This window comes from Dichotomopilus funicola (assembly GCF_033296635.1).
Source record: "Dichotomopilus funicola strain CBS 141.50 unplaced genomic scaffold C8A04scaffold_2, whole genome shotgun sequence".
In the NCBI taxonomy this organism is placed as follows: Eukaryota; Fungi; Ascomycota; class Sordariomycetes; order Sordariales; family Chaetomiaceae; genus Dichotomopilus; species Dichotomopilus funicola.
In genome coordinates this window covers 258086-279151 of record NW_026944023.1, presented here as the reverse complement: position 1 = coordinate 279151, position 21066 = coordinate 258086, and the positions used below count along the sequence as shown (strand labels likewise).

At 55.0% G+C, this 21066-nt stretch overlaps 9 protein-coding genes across 9 annotated transcripts; 4 read left to right on the top strand and 5 right to left on the bottom strand.

Annotated features, from left to right (window-relative positions):
• Positions 1–159: 159 nt before the first annotated feature.
• On the bottom strand, positions 160–2623 carry C8A04DRAFT_33813 (MFS-type transporter ucsD; the record flags this gene model as incomplete). The annotated part of the gene is made up of 7 exons (XM_062782612.1): positions 160–345; positions 453–811; positions 923–1609; positions 1701–1906; positions 2028–2220; positions 2287–2502; positions 2566–2623. The coding sequence occupies 7 exons, from the start codon at positions 2621–2623 to the stop codon at positions 160–162; spliced, it is 1905 nt and encodes a 634-aa protein (XP_062641034.1).
• Positions 2624–3135: 512 nt separating this feature from the next.
• C8A04DRAFT_24209 (uncharacterized protein) lies at positions 3136–3969 on the bottom strand (the record flags this gene model as incomplete). The annotated part of the gene is made up of 1 exon (XM_062779028.1): positions 3136–3969. The coding sequence occupies one exon, from the start codon at positions 3967–3969 to the stop codon at positions 3136–3138; it is 834 nt and encodes a 277-aa protein (XP_062641033.1).
• A 2122-nt stretch (positions 3970–6091) lies between these two features.
• C8A04DRAFT_24208 (heme peroxidase) lies at positions 6092–7392 on the top strand (the record flags this gene model as incomplete). The annotated part of the gene is made up of 3 exons (XM_062779027.1): positions 6092–6644; positions 6735–7108; positions 7183–7392. 3 exons carry the CDS (start codon positions 6092–6094, stop codon positions 7390–7392), a joined length of 1137 nt encoding a protein of 378 aa, XP_062641032.1.
• A 1034-nt stretch (positions 7393–8426) lies between these two features.
• Positions 8427–9542, top strand: C8A04DRAFT_24207 (ATP11 protein-domain-containing protein; the record flags this gene model as incomplete). The annotated part of the gene is made up of 1 exon (XM_062779026.1): positions 8427–9542. One exon carries the CDS (start codon positions 8427–8429, stop codon positions 9540–9542), a length of 1116 nt encoding a protein of 371 aa, XP_062641031.1.
• A 144-nt stretch (positions 9543–9686) lies between these two features.
• On the bottom strand, positions 9687–11599 carry C8A04DRAFT_33811 (uncharacterized protein; the record flags this gene model as incomplete). Its single annotated transcript, XM_062782611.1, has 4 exons — positions 9687–10018; positions 10092–10266; positions 10348–11277; positions 11351–11599. 4 exons carry the CDS (start codon positions 11597–11599, stop codon positions 9687–9689), a joined length of 1686 nt encoding a protein of 561 aa, XP_062641030.1.
• Positions 11600–13699: 2100 nt separating this feature from the next.
• On the bottom strand, positions 13700–14191 carry C8A04DRAFT_24205 (uncharacterized protein; the record flags this gene model as incomplete). Its single annotated transcript, XM_062779025.1, has 1 exon — positions 13700–14191. One exon carries the CDS (start codon positions 14189–14191, stop codon positions 13700–13702), a length of 492 nt encoding a protein of 163 aa, XP_062641029.1.
• An 852-nt stretch (positions 14192–15043) lies between these two features.
• Positions 15044–15787, bottom strand: C8A04DRAFT_24204 (S-adenosyl-L-methionine-dependent methyltransferase; the record flags this gene model as incomplete). The annotated part of the gene is made up of 1 exon (XM_062779024.1): positions 15044–15787. One exon carries the CDS (start codon positions 15785–15787, stop codon positions 15044–15046), a length of 744 nt encoding a protein of 247 aa, XP_062641028.1.
• A 906-nt stretch (positions 15788–16693) lies between these two features.
• Positions 16694–18337, top strand: C8A04DRAFT_33809 (serine hydrolase FSH; the record flags this gene model as incomplete). The annotated part of the gene is made up of 4 exons (XM_062782610.1): positions 16694–16754; positions 16864–17320; positions 17393–17679; positions 18285–18337. The coding sequence occupies 4 exons, from the start codon at positions 16694–16696 to the stop codon at positions 18335–18337; spliced, it is 858 nt and encodes a 285-aa protein (XP_062641027.1).
• A 572-nt stretch (positions 18338–18909) lies between these two features.
• On the top strand, positions 18910–20684 carry C8A04DRAFT_33808 (MFS multidrug resistance transporter; the record flags this gene model as incomplete). The annotated part of the gene is made up of 3 exons (XM_062782609.1): positions 18910–19276; positions 19350–19452; positions 19511–20684. The coding sequence occupies 3 exons, from the start codon at positions 18910–18912 to the stop codon at positions 20682–20684; spliced, it is 1644 nt and encodes a 547-aa protein (XP_062641026.1).
• Positions 20685–21066: the final 382 nt, after the last annotated feature.

Here is a 21066-nt window from a genome sequence, read left to right as displayed (position 1 = left end):
AGGTAGATAGATATATGTACAACGTTTACTCAACATCTAGTCCACATTGTGACGCCCCTTGCTGCATATTGTGTACTTATTAATGCTCATCAGCCGCAACCGTCCCTTTGCAAGCCCATCCCACATTATATCTTGCCCCAACTCTTCGTTCGGGCTGCACTAGACAGTATCCCCCTTCTCCTCGCTCTTCCTCCCAACCTCCTCATCGCCCCCCTTCTTCTGACCCTCCTCCAGCCCATACTGGCTATCCACCGTCGTCCGCAACGGCACCTCCTTTTCCAACCAAACCAACAACCAAGCTGCACCGGCAAACCCGATGCCTGCGTACCACACCACACGGATAGACTATCGATGTTAGGACCGCCTCCGTGATTCCTCAAGTGGGGAGAAGGTCGAGGAACACGGGAAAAAAGGAGAAGAAAAGGGGAAAGAAATAAAAGAAAAAAACTCACATCCCGAAAAACCCCCCTAACAACCTCCCTCACCCCCTCATCCCGAATCCCCTCCATCAAAAACGCCCTTGTCGCAAACTGATATGCCCGTCCGTCCCGCAGAGGCGCCAGGACACGTACTAGTTCGGACGTTGCTGCTGCCGTTGCCATAGCTGCTTCTTCCGCTGCCTGTTGTGAAGAGGGTGAAGAGGAGGCGAGAGCTATGCTGCTGGCGATGCTGCTGGCAGCCCGAGTTGCACAAGCGTTGTTGAAGAGCGCCGCGGGGATGGTGACGCCCCAGACGGTGGCGAAGGCGCGGGTGAAGGTCCAGATGCCTGTTGCGAGGGCCGTGAGGTCGAGGTCGGGGTTGGGGTTGGGTCCTTTAGTTGATGAGGTTGATGAGGGGGTTGGGGGGGTGGTAGTTGCTGGAGCAGTAGTTGTACTAGTAATAGCTGGAACAGTGGCTGTAGGAGGAGTAGTAGTCGAAGTACTCGAAGGAGTAGCCGTAGCAACCCCCCTAAGAGAAGCCTGCATAGCCGGCAAAAGCACCGCAACCGGCAGCCCAGCGCCAATCGCACCCACCAACTGAAAACACGCCCATGCCGCCGTCGACGACTCCTCCCCCAACAACGAAAATAGCCCAAACGCCACCGTCAACAACCCCGTCCCCACAAGATGCAGCGGCTTATACCTTCCCGTCCGACCCATCACCAACCCGCCCACAATCGCAAAGGGAAACAACCCCGCAAACAACGGCAGCGCGTCCAATCCCGCCTGCAACACACTCTTAGCTTGCACGGCCTGGAAGTACAGTGGGGCGAAGTAGAACGCCCAGTACGTGCACAGCGTCGTGAGGAAAGTCACGCCCAAAACCACGATGGCTGTCCGGTCGGCGAGGAGGACGCGCGGGGGTGGGAGGGATGGGTGGGTGGCGAGGGTCCATTCGTAGGTTGTGAACAGCGCGAGGCCGGCGAAGCCCAGGAGGAGAGGGGCTAGGACGGGAGCGGAGGACCAGGGGTGGAGGGTGCCGCCCCAGGTGAGGCCGAGGAGGATGGAGACGGTGGCGGCGAGGAAGAGGGCGGTGCCGGGGAGGTCGATGCGGGCGAGTTTCGTGGTGAGGGAGGTTGGGAGTTGGGGGTGGGAGATGCGGAGGAAGAGAAAGAGGGCGATGAAGGAGGCTGTGGGAGTGTGAGTGTGTTAGTTGATTTAGGAGCTTGGGGCCACCATGCCTTCTTTCTGAGCGTAATAGGGATAAGACAGTTTACATACTTCCGCCGATGGGGAGATTGATATAAAACACCCAGCGCCAGGAGCTTCGCTCAGTCAACAAACCGCCGAGAAAGGGGCCTAGTGCAGCGCCGACGGCTGATACCATCTGCACTATGGCCATGTACTTGCCACGCTGGCGAAGCGGCACAAGATCGCTGAGGACGATATTGATCATCAGTGCGATGCCACCGCCACCGAGGCCTTGTCTATTTTCCGTCCCGAGATCAGTACGTTGTAGCAAGATCTGAGAAGTCTATGTTCCCAAAAGGGATAAAAGTAAACAAACGCAGAGAGAGACGACAAGATAAAAGCAAAAAAAAAACATACACAACCCTCCCCCCAATCACCATCCCCATAGTCGTCGCACCTCCACAGATCCCACTGCCCAGCGTAAACAGCCCAACCGACAGCAGCGTCAGCCAGCGCCGGCCAAACAGGTTGGCAGCCTGAGCCATCAGCGGCAGCATCGCCACCGTTGCGAGAAAGTAGGCGTTGGGGATCCAGATGGTACTGCTGCTCTCTGTGTTGGTGCTGTCAGCATTGAAGCTATTGCCGTTGCTGTTCGTCCCATTGTTGCTGTGGTTACTCGTTGGGTTCTGGCTGAGGTCGGCTGCGATGGTGGGTAGGGCGCTGGTGATGATGGTGCCTTCGAGGGAGGAACAGAGCGCGGTGAAGGCGAGTGAGGCGATCACGGCGCGGAAGCGGAGCGTGTGGCCCGTGGGGGGGTCGGTGGCTGTGGTGGTGGTAGTAGTATTGTCGGCATTGTTGATATCGGTGGTGTTAGTATCAGCCGAGTCGCTGGCTGTATTAGGCGTAGAATCGGAGTCAAGAATTGGGTCTGGATGGGCGTCAAGGGATTGGGTACCGTCCTTTTCAGCGGGTAGAGAATGTGGAGAAAGGGAGGTGTTGTCTGGTAGTGCCATTTTTGCGAACGTCTAGGGTTGATAACAGGTATGTAGCTGGTGATTTTTCAGCGTCGGCGTACGAGGTTGGATCGTACGAAACTTGGCCTGACGGTGCAAAACAACTATGGTAGCCCACCATTTGTGTCATAAGAAGACAGGAAAATACCGACTGGGAAGATCGAAGCTTTATTTCGCCTTAAACAGAACCTTTCGGCCGCATTTTTGGTGGATCGGTCACTTTCGGTCACATCCGGCCACTTTCGGTCGGTTTTGATGCTCCTCCGCAAGGCAGCAAAAATAGTGGTGAGAAGCCGATTACCCCAAGGAACACAAGTTTGACAGGGGGCAGGTGATGAAATCGTGGGAATTCGTCCGTCAGTTTGGGGGCTTGGACGCTCTTAATAACACAAGGGGAAGGTTCTGAACTGTCGACTTTTTAGCGTGGATATCTTCCATTTCGAGTACCGCCATGATGTCGCAGGGACGGTAGATGTAAAGACAACTTCCCCGATAAAACCTCACCAGCTCCCTCATGTTCGCACCGCACCCACCCTCCCCACGCTGTCCCGTCCGTACAGATTCGTCCGCTCCGCAGTCTTAATACATATCCTCAACTTGTCCCGCGCCGTCTCATGCAGCTGAATGAGCATACCCAACTGCAGGTCCAGACACTGGCCCATGGAGAAACCGTCAATCACCAGTTCGGGCATTATTGCCGCCGTCCCGGTGGGTGATTCGTGACTATTGGGAGGGCGGTGGTTGTTGTTAATGTTGTCCGTGACTATGTTGTTGCTCTCACTGCCACGAGCACCCGTTAAAATCTCCACAGCCCGGGAGTAGAGGATCTCTAGCCGGGTGTAACAACTCAGCACCATTAACGCAGTAGACCGGTCGTAGTGTTTTGTTGGTCCTTGTGTTGTTGAGATGGACTCGGTGTCCTCGGCCCGGAGCTGTGTCACGATATCTTTAAGACGGCAGGTCAACTGGAAGAGGTCTCCGGTGCGTAGGTCAGAGAGGGAAAATGGTGGTTGAATGCCCGTGTGGGATGGGGTATTCCTAGTTGCTGTTTCGTTATTCCTGGCTTTGTCGTGGTGGAGTGGGTGTTGGAAGAGGGAAACGTTGAGCTGGCAGAGTTGAGTGAGTAACTGGGCGTGGTCTTCTTTTCCAGTTGTTGGAGTGGTGGTGGCGGATTCCGTGGGATCCTGTTCACTCAGTGCATATATTTGTTCTGTTGCGCCGGCTGAAATGGACGTATTTTGAGAGGTGGTACTGTTAACTGCTGTAGCAGATACTATGTCACACAGTGGGCTGAAGGGTTTGTTGCTAAATCCGACAGTGGTACTCGGACCATCTGTGACAGACATGGTTGAGGGTATCCTTGGAGCGAAGAAGTTGAGATTATCAGGCTCCGGGACCCTGGATAAGTATATCTCTGGTGAGTGACTGTGTCCCAATGTTTCAAGACGAATGTTGAGGCGGCTACGAGAGATGAAACAATTACCAGGTAAGAAAGTCCAGCGGATCAAGCTCGGGAGGTCCGGTGCTTGCCGGATACATCGATACACCTGTAGTTTCTTCACCCTGAAGAGGCAAGTCCTCATTCCAGTCGCGTATGTCACGGTCCTGACTCCCGCTGCCGCTGCCAGTATACTCGCGCCGGCGAGGTGGCCGACCCATGGGCCGCGGCGCGGGAATGGCACACACTGCATCTGCCCTGGCACACCGCTGGCACTTCTCGTGACCGGCGTCCCAGATGCATCGCAGTTTTTGGCCACGACAACGCCCGCAGGAGGGTTTGGAGAGGTTCGTCTTGGCGACGCGATGACTGCTTCGCGTTGTTGCTGACATGGGAGTGGTAGATGTAGTGGATGCTCAGAGTTTCACCGAAATGGCCGTGTTGAGGGTTGGGTTGGGTGGAGTTGGTTGTGATATGTCGTTGAGTCGGCGGGAAGTTGATGTCGGGATGTCAGCATGCTGTGTTGTGTTGTGCCGAGCGGAAATGGCTAGCACTTGATGGCTGCAAACGGCAATTATTACTGGATTAACATTACTGAGCGGATGGGATACTGTGCGAGAAAGATGAGGCTTCATGCAGAACCTCTTCTAAGCCACGGAAATCGTACTAAAAATCCTACGATTATACCGGCGACGACGGGTTCTGTAAACACAACATAAAAACGGTACCTGCTTCCTCATACATCATACCGCTATCGATAAAACATCAAAGACCTCAAGCTGGGATGTGATGTGTTGAGATGCAGGATGCAGGGCGATGACTGATGCCCCGCATTCCGGGCCGCAGCGCCATTGTGCGGGCCGCGGGGTTAGATCGGAGAACTATGACATTTTTTTTTCGTTGTGTCGTTCGAAGTAGGTTTCCACTGGTAATGCCTACTCTTGATAAAATGAAGATGGCGTCTCCGTTGAGACTTGAGGCTAGTTAGATCGCATGTGACATTGTATGGTGATTTGTGGTTTTGTCCGTCTTCACATGCCTTACACAGGACAAACGCTGTCCCTCGGCCAATAAAAAGCTGTCCCGCTACCATGCAAGGCACAGCGGCGAACAATGAGTCGTTGAGGTTGAAGGGTTAAAGGAAGGGTCCCCGGGATCGGACCTCCAGAGATGGAGCTTAGTGTACTATGTCGTCTACACAGGGCGACAGGAATGCGTCGACGGGGCTCGGGTTTGCTCGGAGAAGACCCTCGGCTCCGCGATGGCGATTATGGTGTTTCAACGTCTCCCTTGTTATTCCACCCCACCGCCACAACGAGTCATACCCAGCGGTGGGCGTTGCGTGTAGGCCGGAGGATAATTAGTAAAATTCGTCCCGTGGTCCCGTGCTTTCGCGTTCGGAGAATGATTACTATGTAAATTTTCCAAGAGGCGAGAGGGGCAAGCGCGGGAAAGCTTCGGCGTTCACGGGGAGCACCGCGCGAGACCCTGGGACCCCTGGGGACTCCTTCCCCACCTGTGTGCTCACTCGCTCCACAAAGTCAAGCCTGACCATTCACGGGGCTGCTATATTTTATTTTCGATTGGCTTCGACTTGCCATTGGAAACAGCCGAAGTGACATCCCATTCCCGGCCAGTTTCCTCATCCTCTTGATTACGCATCTTTGTCTCTGCGTCACGTCTTTTTTTTCTCTCTTTTCCCTTTCTCCGGTTGTGCTACTTATCAGAGTCGTTCCCACCCTTTCACTTTGAAGTTGACTAGGTCTTTCTTTCTCAAGAACCCCAGGTTTAAGGTACGTGATCTTGGTTTTCTCTATCCTCGGCCCTTCAACCCCCCACCGCCTTATCGGATAGAATCTGGGAAAGCTCCGAGTTGCCTATCCCCCATATCGCGGGCAATACCGTATCTGCCGCTTCCTCCCCACACATCTCCAAGCAGTTGCCCAAACTACAACTCACACAAACACCGAGTCACCACGATCCTCAACATCGCTTCGCTTCTAACATCCTGTGCTCTCGCACAACCACAGATGGCGACTGCAGCTCGTACTTTCACCCGCGCTCTGCGCACCTCGGCCCGGCCTGCGTTCGCCGCAGTGCCGCGTGCTGCTCCCCGTACGGCTTTCACCGCTGCCCCCCGCTCTGGTGTCGCTGCTGTGCGCCGCGCCGCTTTCCAACAGGGTGGCCGTCGGTACTACTCGTCCGAGTCGTCGTCGTCGTCGGAATCCACCGAGCAGAAGAGTGGTTCGAGCCGTACGGCCGCAATCGCTGGTGCCCTCGCCCTTGTGGCCATTGCGGGTTACTATGCGACCACCCTCAGCGGCAGCTCGGGCCCCCGCACGGCTAAGGACTACCAGGCCGTGTATGATGTGATTGCCTCCCGCCTCGAGGAGAACGACGAGTACGATGACGGTAGCTATGGCCCGGTGCTGGTCCGTCTTGCATGGCACGCCAGTGGTACTTTCGATAAGCAGACGGGTACCGGTGGTAGCAACGGTGCCACTATGCGCTTTGCGCCTGAGAGCGACCACGGCGCCAATGCTGGTCTGAAGGCTGCCCGTGATTTCCTCGAGCCTGTGAAGAGTAAGTGATCACATAATGGTTCCAAGGGAGGAGTAGTAAGGACGTGACGGGGCCAAGAGAAGATCATGAGACTGACCCAAACACCAACAGAGCAGTTCCCGTGGATCACGTACTCCGATCTCTGGATCCTGGGCGGCGTGTGCGCCATCCAGGAAATGCTCGGCCCCAACATTCCCTTCCGCCCCGGCCGTGAGGACAAGGACGTCGCCGCCTGCACTCCCGATGGTCGCCTTCCCGACGCCTCCCAGGCCCATGACCACCTCCGCAACATCTTCTACCGCATGGGCTTCAACGATCAAGAGATTGTCGCTCTTGCCGGTGCTCACGCTCTGGGCCGCTGCCACCCCGACCGCTCCGGCTACTCGGGTCCCTGGACCTTCTCCCCGACTGTCCTGACCAACGACTTCTACAAGCTCCTGCTCGATGAGAAGTGGCAGTACAAGAAGTGGGATGGCCCCAAGCAGGTAGGCTCCCTTGAATTCTCTCGGCCGTTTTCCTTTGCTGAGGCATGCGCTGACTGACTTTTCCGATATAATAGTTCGAGGACAAGAAGACCGGTACCCTGATGATGCTTCCGGCGGACATGGCGCTGGTCCAGGACAAGAAGTTCAACGAGTGGGTCAAGAAGTACGCGGCCGACAACGACCTCTTCTTCAAGGACTTCTCCGCGGTCATTGTCAAGCTCTTTGAGCTCGGCGTGCCCTTCAAGGAGGATGTCAAGCCCTTTGTGCTCAAGACCAGCAACTAGAGTTGAACTCTCCGAATAGGCTGGTGACGGCCAAGAAAATCAAGAGCGGGATTGTCGAATGAGCGGCATCTTGGTGCGACGGAGTTTTCGGTACTGGGTCTTTTCGACTTAAGAGGTGATAGATATCCTAGATCATATGGGCGAGAGAAAGATTCGAGGATGATAGAAAGAGGAAAGGGACAGGGCGGAGTGGCGGGAGATGTCCATGGTCGGCTATGTCCGCGCCAATTGGCTCTTCTGGGCGTGTCTTGAGCGTCGTGTATTCATTGTCGTGGTTTAGAGAAAGCTAGACCGAAGCTAGAGCTGACTGGCTGGCTTTGTAGACTAGAGTTGGGGTCGTGGAATAGATCAATCCATTGACTTTAAGTTGAAGGAAGAATTTCTACAAAGAGCAAGTATCTTATGTTGTGGTGTGGTGTGTGAGGTGTTGGGCTCTTAGTAAGGAAAAGGGGCATTGGAGGAGTCGTGTCCACTGGATATTTGGAGACGGGGGATTCCGTAGTTTTAAGAGATCACTCAGCTCGGCCACCGTTTTCCTTGCCATGTCGAGACAAAAGAGGGGTCAAAGGGGTAATTGGAGGTAGGTGGTCTTGTGCCGGCCGTTTCGATCTTGGGGTAGACTATGGAACGTTAGATTGTCCAATGCCGCGGGAGTGCCTGTCAAGTGCATGAGAGAGAGCTAGGCCCTCAAGGTTCCCCGCATTGTGGTGGGAGTTGGGACGGGTTTCGTCTGAACAGTGTGGCATTGGACATGTATGAACCGCAATATTGGGGGAAATATTGTTCAAGGAGGTGATACTGTGAAACGGTGGCTACTATTGGAGCCCTGTTAAATGTATCAATTAATTAGTTTCAACATCATATGGGACGTTTTCTTCGAGGAGAGCTTCACTCTAGGTTGGCGACGAAGCAGGGTTAGGGTTAGACTTACGGAGGCTGCCCCGCTGGTTGTCCCGGTAAATTCTTATCCGACAGCTCTGAATCTCGAATTCGAGAACTTTCAAGTTTCAACCGAATCCACACTCCCCAACAAAATGGCAGCCCTGCGCCCGCCCGCCCTCCAGCACCTCCTCAGCCACCAAACCCGCGTCCTACGAACCACTGCATGGCACCAACAACGGCGCTGGGCGCAGGTGCACGACGCGCGGTTCCTAGCGACGACACAACAGCCGCGGCACATTCTCGAAAAGTACCGTCAAAAACTCGACGAGAAGGCCCGTGCCGAGGGCCACGCTGATATCGACTCGCTTAAGGCGGCGTATTCGGATAAGATTAAGGCGCTGCGGAAAGAGACGGATGCTGTTACTGCGCCGTTGGATCAGGCTCGGGCTGGGGGGGTGAAGGAGCCGTTGACACCACCGCCATCACCGGGTTCTAGTAGCCAGCAACCACAACAACAACCACAACCACAACATCAAGCAACGACAACAACATCAACAACACCACAACCCCCCACCCCACCCAAATCCCCCTCCTCCTCCCCAACAGGCGTCAAACCCCTCTCCGCAATCCTCAACCTCCCCAAAGTCCTCCCCCTCCCCAACACAACTCTCACCAACCTCTGGCGCCAACACCACTCCACCCACCCGCGCTCCCTCTGCGCCGTAATCCCCGCAAGCACCTACCAAACCATGGACTCCCTCGCACGCCAACATCCCCATTTCGTTTTACCGGTCCCACATCCGCAGCAGGGCGCAGAGATTCACTTTTGTCAGTGGACTTGGGATGTTGAGACGCGGAGCGCGACGGTGTTGTTTACCCAGTTGGCGGAGTATAAGGTGCGGGGGGAGTTTGCGGTGCCGCATACGACGGTGACGCATTATTTGGATTTGGTGGGGGGGAGGAGGGTTGTCAAGGATTTTGTCAAGGATGAGGGGGAGGGACAGCAGGTGCAAGAGGGGGTAGAGGTGGAGGAGGAAGGGGTGGTGTTGATGCAGGGGATGGTGGTGGAGGATCGCGGGGTGAAAGTGGAGGATGCGCAGTGGTTGGTTATGTGTTTGCAGCGGTTTTATGGGGGGTGGGATGGGTTGGGGGGTCAGGGGGGACTGGAGAGGGCGGAGGAGAGGAGGAGGTTGTTGGAGTGGTTTGGGAAGGGGGATGAGAGGTTTAGTGTGGAGAAGTTGTTGGAGCAGGCTGAGAGGATGGGGTAGGGAAGGACGTGGAAGATGGTGTATGTATGTATGATCAATTGTTGGTTGGTATTGTATGATAGATGGGGGGCTTTAGATGCCTGCCCAATGTATGTACCCGATAGATCGCGAGACTAAACGACCAATGATACACACAACGCACAGTTACAACTTCGCCCCCTTCCCCCTCTCCTCCCTCTTCGCCTCCTCTCGCACCACCCTTCTCAACACCTTCCCACTCGGCGACTTCGGCACCTTCTCCACAAACTGGATCCCACCGCGCAGTTTCTTGTGCGGCGCCACCTGGCCCGCAACCCAGTCTGCGAGCTCGATCGCCTTGGCCTCGCTCGCCTCGACCCCGTCGCGGAGCACGACATAGGCACGCGGCACCTCGGTGGCTTTGGCTCGGTCCTCAACGCCGATGACACAGGCGTCGGCGACTTGGGTGTGGCCGATCAGGACGCCTTCGAGCTCGGCGGGGGGGACGGGGTAGCCGTCTGCGGGGTGGTTAACTAAGTACGTATACGAGAATAATCAGGGAGCGATGAAATGGTGAAGGGGGGCACTGACTGTACTTGATGAGCTCCTTGAGCCGGTCGACGCAGTAAAAGTTGCCGTGCTTGTCACGACGGAATACGTCACCCGTCTTGAAGAAGCCGTCTGATGAAAAGGCCTCTTTGGTGCGTTCCGGGTTCTTGAAGTACCCCGAGAACACGTTGGGGCCTTTGAGCCATAGTTCACCGGACTGTTGTCATGTTAGCGAGGGTTTAATAACGGAACCCAAACAAAGAAAGCGGATATCAGGAAAACAGGAAGTAGCACCAACCGCACCCTCACCAACATCCCCCCCATCCTCATCAACAATCCTCGCCTCCATATTCGGCATCAACTTCCCCACCGACCCCATAAACTTCCCCCACTCATCCACCACCTGACAACACACCACCGCACTCGTCTCCGACAACCCAAACCCCTGCTTCACCGGCACCTTCAACCTCCCCCACACCGCCTCCGTCAACTCCCTCGTCAACGGCGCAGCCCCGGAATGCAGCACCTTCAACGAACTCAAATCATACTCATCCACCGCCGGGTGTTTACTAAATGCCAGCACCACCGGCGGCGGCACATACGCAAAGGTAATCCGATACCGCTCAATCGTGCGCAGCGCCTGGAGCATATCGAACCGCTCGAGCACCACGAGCCGCCACCCTTCGTGGATGGACATCAGCACGCCGCAGGTTAGGCCGTAGATGTGGAAGAAGGGGAGCACGCCTAGCTGGCGGTCGCCGTCGCCTGTGGGGCCGCCGTGGGAACGCCATTGGGAGCCTTCGGTGTAGCTTGCTTGAAGGATGTTGGCGACCATGTTGTGGTGGGAGAGGCCGACGCCTTTGGGGAGGCCCGTGGTGCCGGAGCTGTAGACGAGGAAGGCGAGGTCGTTCTTGGGGGTTATGCGGTAAGGATGGGGTAGTTTGCCGTTATCATAGTTTCTGTCTTTGCTATGTTGGCGGAGGAGGGCAGAGAAGTGCCGAGCCCGGTCGGAGGGGTCGGGCTGGGTGCCGAGGAGGATGATGCGGTCTCGCGGGAGACCGGCTTTTGCTGCTGCGGAGAGAGCAGTGCGGAGGTTAGCAGGTTGGGTTACTAGCCCTTTAGCACCTGAGTCACGGAGTTGAAAGGCGAGCTCATCGACGGTATAGAGCGGGTTGGCGGGTGAGACGGTGCCTCCAGCCCACAGGGCGCCCAGGGTGAGAATAGGGGTCTTTCACACGGGTGTTAGTGTTGCGATACATGGAATTGGTGTTGAGGATTTCAAGGGAAGGGTATAAACAAACATCAATAGAATTCGGCGTGTAAAACGCTAGAACGTCACCCTGTTTCCATCCCCATTGGTCTTGAAGCCCCCTACCAACCTCGATTGACTTGTTGCGCAGGTCGGCCCAGGTGTACGACCGACCAGTTTCGGCACAGGTGAGGATCTCCTTAGTTGGTGGGAAGTCTCGGTGCCGGGGTCCGAAAAGGAGGGTCCAGAGATCGATGTTGTCTGGGATATCAAGGGCTGGGAATGTAGATTGGTACGGCATCGTGTTCGTGGAGTTCCGTCACTACGGAACTGGGGGTGAAATAAGATGAGAGATAGCAAGGTGAGAGTCGTGAATCGTGATCTGACCCCTGGCGATGTTTGAGAAACGTAGTGAACTTGAGAGCCCTCGTCCTGTTGTTCATTGCATGAGAGAAACCCGCCATCGCTCGGAATCCAAGAGCCGTGCCTTGCATCCTCGGCGGTGGCTGGCGTCGGCTTTCTTGAGCGGGTTCGTGATCCTCGTCCAGGGGTCCCTTGTGGTTGGTGATAGGCGGTCTGGTTAGCATCGGCCCGCCCCACAGGTTCGAGGCACAGAAAATCTGGGGTCGTTGACAGTGTGCGGGGGAGCGTCGCGGGGGAGGGTCAGGTGATGCACAGGGGTTCTGGACGCTGAAGCGCCTGGAAGGAGCAATGGACGCTGAATAAATCATCTCGAATCCGGGAAGGCTCACGGTTTGCGCCTTCCACACCCAGTAGATTTGGTCTTTTGTACGCACACTTTTCCCATTCTAATTCTTTAGGGCTGGACTGGCCTAATCACCTGGTACTCAATGCGTGGATGTGTCATGCTTCAACAATGGACGCCAAAACCTGTGTACTTAATTAAGTCAAAACCGACGTTCTCAACGTGTGGAATAAAACATCAGTTTTCCAAATTTTCCGTGTCGAGTGTTTAAAGACAAGCCTAAACAACCTTCTCGGACTTCTTGAAACGCCTTTAGCCTCGGGCAGCGCCAGGATACTAATTAATTATTACCACTGAGATTTAGTTGACGGGATTTACGCCTTGAAGAGAGTCGACGGATTTTGGGAAGGGGAATTGTGGTAGTTTGGGAGATAAGCTTGTAAGTTTAAAAACACAACATTTTTGTGTGCGAGTTGGTGAAATTGTTATATTAATCATTCAGTTATGTTGATGACCGGCTACTGCGTTTCGTGCCTTGCGTTCATGATATCTTTCGTAAACTTCGATCTCCTTGACTGCTTATTAATTAATTATATCGGCTCACACCAACGCTGTTCGATTTCAAACAAGGCATCCTTGGTAAGATCCTAACCATTTTCCACCGAAGTACTTTGGAAGAGCTGCCCCCTAATTTTTCCGTGCTTTATTTTTGACAGGCACAACGAGTGAAGCTTGTTGTTGTTGTTGTTGTTGTTGTTGTTTGCGTTTAACGGCACAACGAATGAAACGGGCCACAGGACGAAATAATTCTGCTGTTTAGACTTTCAGGATTACACCGACCTCTAAATCTCCTCAAAGGTCTCTAGCAACCCCCTTAGGGAGTGACGGCAAGGCTCTCCGTACGCAAGGCTCATCTTATCAAGACTCATCGTATCGGGCACTCGGCTGCACGCTAGTACGTGATAGTACGTGATTACCTACACTCACACTTTCCCTTACCATTCGCATTCAACCAGATTGACGAACCCGGCTTTGTTTCTGTCAGCGGATCTAACTTTGGTACTTTCAGGGGCCGGGTGCACCATTTTCGGCTCTAAATGAGCAGTGGAAGCCCGGTGAGCCCGGTGAGCTGTTCCGTCGGAGACTGCGACCGGAACGAGACCAAGAGATGTCATCGAAGGGCGCCACCAGCCTGGCTGCTTTGTCCGGGGTTTGTATCCGAGAGGGTCTATCTGACTGTCAACCGCTTGGCTACCTGTTGCGAGATACTCCGATACCATCAAGCCCGGAGAGTTTGCGATGCTGCCAAGAGGGAGAGCCTGATCCAGCTGAGTAAGGGGTTTTGGTGGAGGATGTCATCACCGGTGTGATATCTTTCTACGGAGTTTCTGGGGGTCCTTGGACATGACCCGGGCTTGGAGATGGTCTCTCGCATCGTATGCTGACACTTGGTGATGCAGTGAGGTGGAATTGCAGCACATTAAGTTCCCGATCACTATCAACTCCTCCGTTCCATGAGAGAAAAGCACGGCGTGTAACACTGCAGCAACGAATTCCGCCTTTGATTGAGGTTGTCAGCAATCTCTGTGATTCCCCGCCCCCTTTTCGTCTTCGAACAATTACTACAGGTATGTACCTAGTACCCATCTAGAGTTCCGAGCCGTCACCGGTGACCCCGATCCCTTACTCATCGACCTAATCATGGCCCATAATAGTCACATCTCCCTCCGACCAAATCGACCGCATCTTAAAAACCTTAATCTTCCACAGACCTGACTCCTCCTCCTTCACCAACGTCATCCAGTACTGCCCGCCCGTCACAAACGACGTAGCACCGCCCACCTTGCCCCTACCACCACGGTAGTGCTGCGCCTGGTACAGCGCAGACAAAGTAGCCGTCTTCTCGTCATCGCCGACGTCGATGCGGATGTTGGTGGCGTAGTGCGTGGTGTCGAGCTGGCTGATGACGGTGTCGTAGCAGTCGGCGTGGATCGCCTCCAGACCGTCGAGATCGCGCCGGTTGAGCGCCCACTTGGCATCGGCTGTGAAGGCGGAGTCGAAGAGGGCTGCGTCGTTGGTGTCCATGCCGGTGAGGAAGCGGTAGAGGGCGTCTTTGATGGCGTCACGGGTGGGGAGGGCCGGGGTGAGGACGGCGGGGAGGGACATGTCCGTCATGGTGGTGGCCATTTTTATTGTGTGTGTTTAATTATGTTTTGGAGGGGTTTGTGATTGGGGTTGGTTTGAGGGTTTGTGTAATTAATTTGAAATTATTTTCAAGTCACACGAGGCTTGCAGAGCGTTGCATGTACTGTTGTTGACTGTTGACTGTTGTCACTTGGGTGAAGCTATTCTGAGAATCCAGCTCCTCACAATGGGATGCGCTTGGAATTTTTATGTCCCCTTCATCAGCGGCCGGGCGATTTCCAGCAACTTGTGCTCTTGATCTCGAACTTCAACCCCGATTTGCGAGCCCCGAGTGGGAGGACGGGAGTGCCTCTGTGAATGTTTCGGGCAAGGCGTATTGACGTGTAACGACTTAGACACGACCCGCTTGGTTTGTTGAAGAAGTGGCCCGATTGGGACCAAAAAGTTCCCGATCGCTTGCCGAGTACCCTGGACAACGTTGCAATCTCCGAGCCCGGGGCTGCGAAAGCGTATTGGCGGGTAATAATTTGACTACCGATTTCAGCTACGGTTTTGACGCCATTGTCTTTGTGTTTGAGACAATTCGACTGAAGGATCGTGACGATGAATCCTGCAGTGACCGAGGGGTGTGATCTTTGAGTCCGTCACTTGCAGGTAGGAATGATTCGAGACCTCGAATTTGATGTTGATTACGGATGCTATCATGTTCGATGTGAAATTTGACAAGTCCAACTGTAGCTTGGAGCTCTCGAGCAAGAGGAAGCAAGGCCGTGGAAGAAACTCAAAGGAACCGATTAATTAATTAATTAATTAATATCAAAAATAAAAATCAAACAAATTCAAAATTCAGTTGCAATATCTTCAATCGACCAAATTAACAAGACCGTAAACCGCTCAGCTCACCACCGCCCACAACCAACCATCGTAGCTCTTGTCACTAACCGTCTGCACAACCACCGCATCAATACCCGGCTCCCTGCCCGCCTTCTCAACCACCTCACGACAGCCCTCAACGTAAGGATCATCATTCTGCAAATCCGCCAAATCCCCCTCCCTTACAACATTATCCACACAAATAACCGAGTTCGGCCGCAGCATATCCCTCGCCAGCTGAAAATACCGCCAATTATTCACCTTATCCGCATCAATAAACACAAACCCAAACCTCTCCCTCTTCCCCGCCTGCACCTCCTCCCTCAGCCGCGAAAGCACCTCCAACGCAGCCCCCTCCACAACCTCCACCCTCCCCTCCGGCGACGAAGCCCCCTTCAACAACCCCGCAGCCGCCAAATTCTCCCTCGCAACCGCCGCATGGTGCGGATCCCGCTCAATAGTAACCAGCTTCAGACCGGGGTTCTCACTCGCCAACCACACAGCGGCGTATCCGCCGAGGGTGCCGACTTCAAGCGCGTGGGTGACGCCGGCGGTGCGGCAGTGCAGAGCGAGGAATTTGCCCTGGGACGGGGATACCGCGTAGTCGGGGAGGCCGGCGGCGCGGGAGTGCCGGGCGGTGGAGGTGAGTGCTGCAGTGTTGGGGCGGGTTGCAGGGTGGGTGTGGTGCTGGGCGAAGGCTTCGACGGCTGCCCAAGAGGGGTTGGGGGTGCTGGCGTGCCAGATGTTGCGGTTGCGGAGGGGCATTGTGTTGAAGGGGTTGGCTACTGCCAAGGAGTTGGGTAAGGAATTTGCTAAGGGGGGTTGGAGTTGGGAGAGATGGTGGTGTTGATGATTTGGGCGTGTAAGTGATGCGAGGACTCGTCCTCTTGGAATCATAATCGATAGGCAGAAAATGAGGAAGATGATGGGGAGTATGCGGACGTGCTGCGACATTTTTTTTTTAAGTGGGCGGCGCGTGCTGCAGACCCGACGTGACACTCCCTGCCGACTGCAGCTCGGTAATTATTTGGTTTGTTCTTCTGAGACAGCGTTCACTGACCAGTTGGCTGCTTGACTGCCAACCAGCTGGAACATCAGGCTGCAGAGCGCGGGATATGTAAGCTAGGGAGGGGTGTGGGTCGCTACTGCCTGCAGAGCTGGCCGAGTAAAACCCGGGAGCTGTCTATCCAGTCACACCGTGTCAATAAGGTCTCGGGGTTTGACGGTGACACAGTGGCATCATGCATCATGTAGGTAGATACAGAGAAAGGACCCACTTTCACTACGTCGTACCTCTAGCGCCGTACCTCTCTAGGTAGCCGGCTGTCTGACTGTCAGATATCTCTCCGAGCGAGGAATCCGTCTTACACCACCCACGAGCTGGAATGAGACGACGGACGGTCGGAACCCGGGACCAGCTTCCTGATCGGGAGCGTAAAGCGCGCAGGCGGCTGGAGGGGAGGTTGAGAGATAGAGTTGCTGTGGGAAATAAAGGAGGGCTCTCCCTGAAATGACCCCGAGGGGCTGTGCTGTTGAGGTTTCTGTATCTGTTACACTGAATCTGTCACTTACACGCTATCCACCACTCATACAATTCATCACCTCGAAGTTTGCCACGCAACTCACTCATTCACCTTGTTGATCACCTGTCTCCTACCACACACAGCCACGATGAGGGTTCTCTGCCTCCACGGCCGCGGGACCAGCGCGGCCATCTTCAAGTCCCAGACCGGTAAGTTACCACTCACTCCATAATCATCGCCCAACAACCAAACAAAACAAACCCAAAAGAAGACCAAAAGAAAATACGTTGGTGTACTGATGTACTGACACCTTCTCAGCAACCTTCCGCGCCCACCTCCCCAAGTCCTACACCTTCGACTTCGTCGACGGCCCCTTCCCCTGCGCCCCCTACCCGGGCATCGACACCATCTTTCGGCCCGCCCGCGGCCACTACTTCCGTGCCTGGTGGACCGAGCCCACCCCGGAAGCCATCCGAGCAGCCCACCGCTGGCTAGACAACTACATCGCGCGGCACGGGCCCTACGACAGCGTCATGTGTTTCTCACAAGGGTGTTCGTTAGTAGCGTCGTACCTCCTATACCACGCCGACGAGAGGGGACCTGATGTACCGCCGCCGTTTGGCTCGGCGGTGTTTATTTGTGGGGGGTTGCCGTTTGAGGTGTTGGAGGATTTGGGCGTGGAGGTGTCGGCAAGGGCGCATGAGATTAGTGCGCAGACGTCGAGGTTGTTGAGGCGGCGCGCGGGGTTGTTGACGGAGTTTGCGGCGGGGGTTGGGTCGAGAGCTGCGCAGTTGAAGATGAAGTTGGGGCTGAAGACGGGGACCGGGCCTCTGGCCGGCCCGCGCAGGACCAGTCTGTGGGATGACAAGTCCGGGCTGGTGCACGATGCAGACCGGCGGGTGCTGCCGGACCCGTCAGACTGCTTCGGGCTTGATTTTGGGCAGGTCCCAGCACATTTGCGCATTACGATTCCAACGGTGCATGTCTATGGGGCGCGGGACCCCCGGTGTCCTGCGAGTATTCAGCTGTCGTATTTTTGTCGGGAGGCTGGCCACACGAGGATGTATGACCATGGTGGCGGACATGATATTCCGCGGTCGACGGTGGTGTCGAAACGGTTGGCTGAGTTGGTTAGTGAGTTGCATGGGGGGGTTGACTCTGGGTATGCCTCTAGTGAGGGGACCGTGAGTGATTAGGGGTACTCGGGTTATGTTTTTGGCTTGTCTTTTTACCTTTTCTTGTTTACAAAGTTTCATAGCTGCAATGTACATCTTCAAACAGAACACTGCTCATAATTCTGAGGTTTGGTTTATTTCTTAGCTCTGGCTTTGGCTAATCAGGGCTAGTTTCTAGTTTTTGTGAATTTATTTTTACGTCGTGAATTTTAAGTTTGAAGCCAAGGCAGCCAAGTCAAGCCAAGCCGACAAAAAATTCCGTCGTCTTGCTCTTTTCGGACGACTTACACGCAGCCTTCAATGACCTGCAGGACTTTGTTTGCAAGGATGTGTAATCGGACACCTGTGGTGGTCACTGTAAGTTACAATAAGACTTCTCGGGCCGCTTTGAGTGTGTTCGAGTGCGTCGGGCATACTGTGCTCGGTCTTCGCTGTTATCTCGCAACGTCGTACATATTACGGAATTCCTGCGGGAAACCAGACGGCCAGAGAAAAGTGAAACACAGCTAACCGCCGCCCTTCCATGTCTCAGTAGAAACTTGATTCAGTTGCCAAACATGATAGGTAGAAACCCGATCAAGCAAACAGTCCAGCGCAATCGCTTCTCACAGAGTTAGAACCCCTCCCTCTCGGCACCGGAGGGTGGACCCCCACGGAAACCGACCAGACAGCCCGATTGGCCCTCTTCGCCCAAGAAAGGAAAGAGGGACGGCGACACTCAGTATCAAAGTGGGGCAATTGGATAAACGCACACTGGGGTGAGCCGGGTATCGAAACGGGATGATCAGTGTGACAGAGCTGCCAACAAGCCTTTTTGGCAGATCACAAAACTGCGGGTTAAGTCCATTAATTCCGTTAAGGGAGGGTATTAAGTGGCTTCTTTTTGTGAGACATCCCGTGGTACCTTCCGCATTTTGAATTTTGGGTCCTTGGTTGCAAGCTTTTTCGAGGACTTTGGTGGCCGACCTCGATTTCTCAACTTGCCGACTTGCAACTCGCAACTTCCACCCACGTAATTCGGACCCTGGGCCGGATTTTGTGTTTGCTCCGCGTTCTCATTCTCCAAACGATCGCCCTTGATTGTTGGTGGAGTCTGAGAGTTTGGACGCATTTTCTTCCTTTTATCTTCACACGCAACGCTCACAATCGACGTTTTCCTAATCAACCCAACATTGACCGACCGTCCAAAATGGCAGCAGACGAGGAAAAAGCCCAAAGCGCTGCTGAGCAGCAGCAGCAGCAGCAAACAGACTTCGCCCACGACGCCGAAAAGGGTCTCACTGCGGCCGCTGACCGAACAGCAACAGCAACAACAGACTCAACTCTTGCCAATGAAGCTGCCGCGGCAGCAGCAGCAGCGCCTGCTGATGCGGCGCCCCTGGAGCCCGTCAAGCAAGTGATTCCCCGTCGCGAGCGCCGTGGCCTGCTGGGACAACTCACGCTTGTGCCGGAGCTTGCCGACCCCAAGAAGACGGGCATCGTGACCAAGTGGCTGATGACGGTTATTGTGGCGACGGCGGCCGGCACGTCGTCGACGGGGACGTCTATTTCGTATCGTAAGTTTGAGGGAATCCACGGGTTGAAAATTGGAGGGATAAAGGAAAAAGGGCTAACGATGGGTTTTGACAGCCGCTTTGAATGATATGGCGGTGGATTTGGGGACTACGCCGACGGTGGTCAACTTGTCGCTGGCGTTTTATTTGCTTGCTATGGCCTTTACCCCGATGTGGTGGTATGTCTTCTCCTGTTTTTTCAACAGAATGATTTCAGTTCCCGCTAACAAATCCCAGGTCATTCCTCTCCGAAACCAAGGGCCGGCGCAGCGTTTACATCATCTCGTTCGCACTCTTCTCGATATTCTCGGCCGCCAGCGCGCTCAGCGTCAACGCCGCCATGTTGATTGTTTTCCGTGTGCTTAGTGGCGGCGCGTCAGCTGCCGTGCAGACGGTTGGTGCGGGCACAATTGCTGATATCTGGGAGCCGGAGCGCCGCGGCCTCGCCATGGGCGTCTTCTTTCTAGGCCCTCTGTGCGGTCCCGGTATTGCGCCCATCATCGGCGGTGCGCTGACCGACAATCTCGGCTGGCGCAGCACGCTGTGGTTTCTGGTGATCTTTGGCGGTGTCCTGTTGCTGCTCATTGTGTTTTGCCTGCCCGAGACGGTGGCGCGCAAGCAGGAGCAAAAGAAGGTGGGTGGCTTCAAGGGCGTGGCGGTGGGCCTGGTCAAACCGATCCTGGCACTCAGCCTGTTGAGGTACCCCCCGATTCTGATTGCCGTCTACTCGGCCGCAATCGCGTTTGCGTCCATGTATGTGATCAACATTTCCGTCCAGGCCGACTTCATCAACCCGCCGTACAACTTCACAACCACCCAGGTCGGTCTGCTCTACATCGCGCCCATGATCGGCTACGCCATCTCATCGCTGCTCGGCGGCCGCTGGATCGACTACATCATGGCCCGCGAGGCGCGCAAGGCCAACCGCTACGACGCCGACGGCAAGCTGATCTTCCTGCCCGAGGAGCGCATGAAGGAGAATATCTGGATCTCGGCCACTCTATACCCGGGCGCGATGATCTGGTACGGCTGGGTAGTGGACAAGGGCGTGCACTGGGCCGTGTCCTGCGTGGCCAACATCTTCTTCGGATTGGGCTGCATGCTTGTCTTCGGCGCAGTCAACACGATGCTCACGGAGTTCACGCCCAAGCGGTCGTCCACGGGTGTGGCCATCAACAACTTTGTGCGCAGCACCCTGGCGTGTATCGGCGCGATCGTCACGCAGCCGCTCATCGGCGCCTTGGGCACCGGCTGGACGTGCACCATGATCGGGTTGTTCGCGTGGGTCACAGGTAATGCGGCCATCTGGGCGCTCAAGACGTGGGCACCCGAGTGGCGGGAGGAGATGAACAGGAAGCTCAATGCCGAGGAGGTGAAGGAGCAGGCGGCGAATAAGCAGGAGAAGAAATAGGTTCTTGTGGAGTTACTCGGCTGCCACGAGCGCGACACTGTGGTCGCGACGATGGAGGCCCAGTCTTGAGTGACTGGGCCTTGATTTGTCTGTTCATGTTAGAGGGGACGCTGCTCGTCGATAGATTGGGGCACACTTGGAGCGTGGGGAATAGAATGTGCGCTGACAATGGAAATTTGTCTCGAGGCTTGTATTATGGATTTCCGAAGTGGTCAAGGGTAGTAAAACCGAGTCAGGGGATTCGCCGCTTGGACGGACGATAAATACCCTCTTGTTTGTGTTGGGCTAGGTTGATGATTGATACCATCTTATATATTTAATTGCAATTCGTTTCATTCAGAAGTATCCGAGGTCATCGACGATGCTGCAGAGCTGCCGAGTA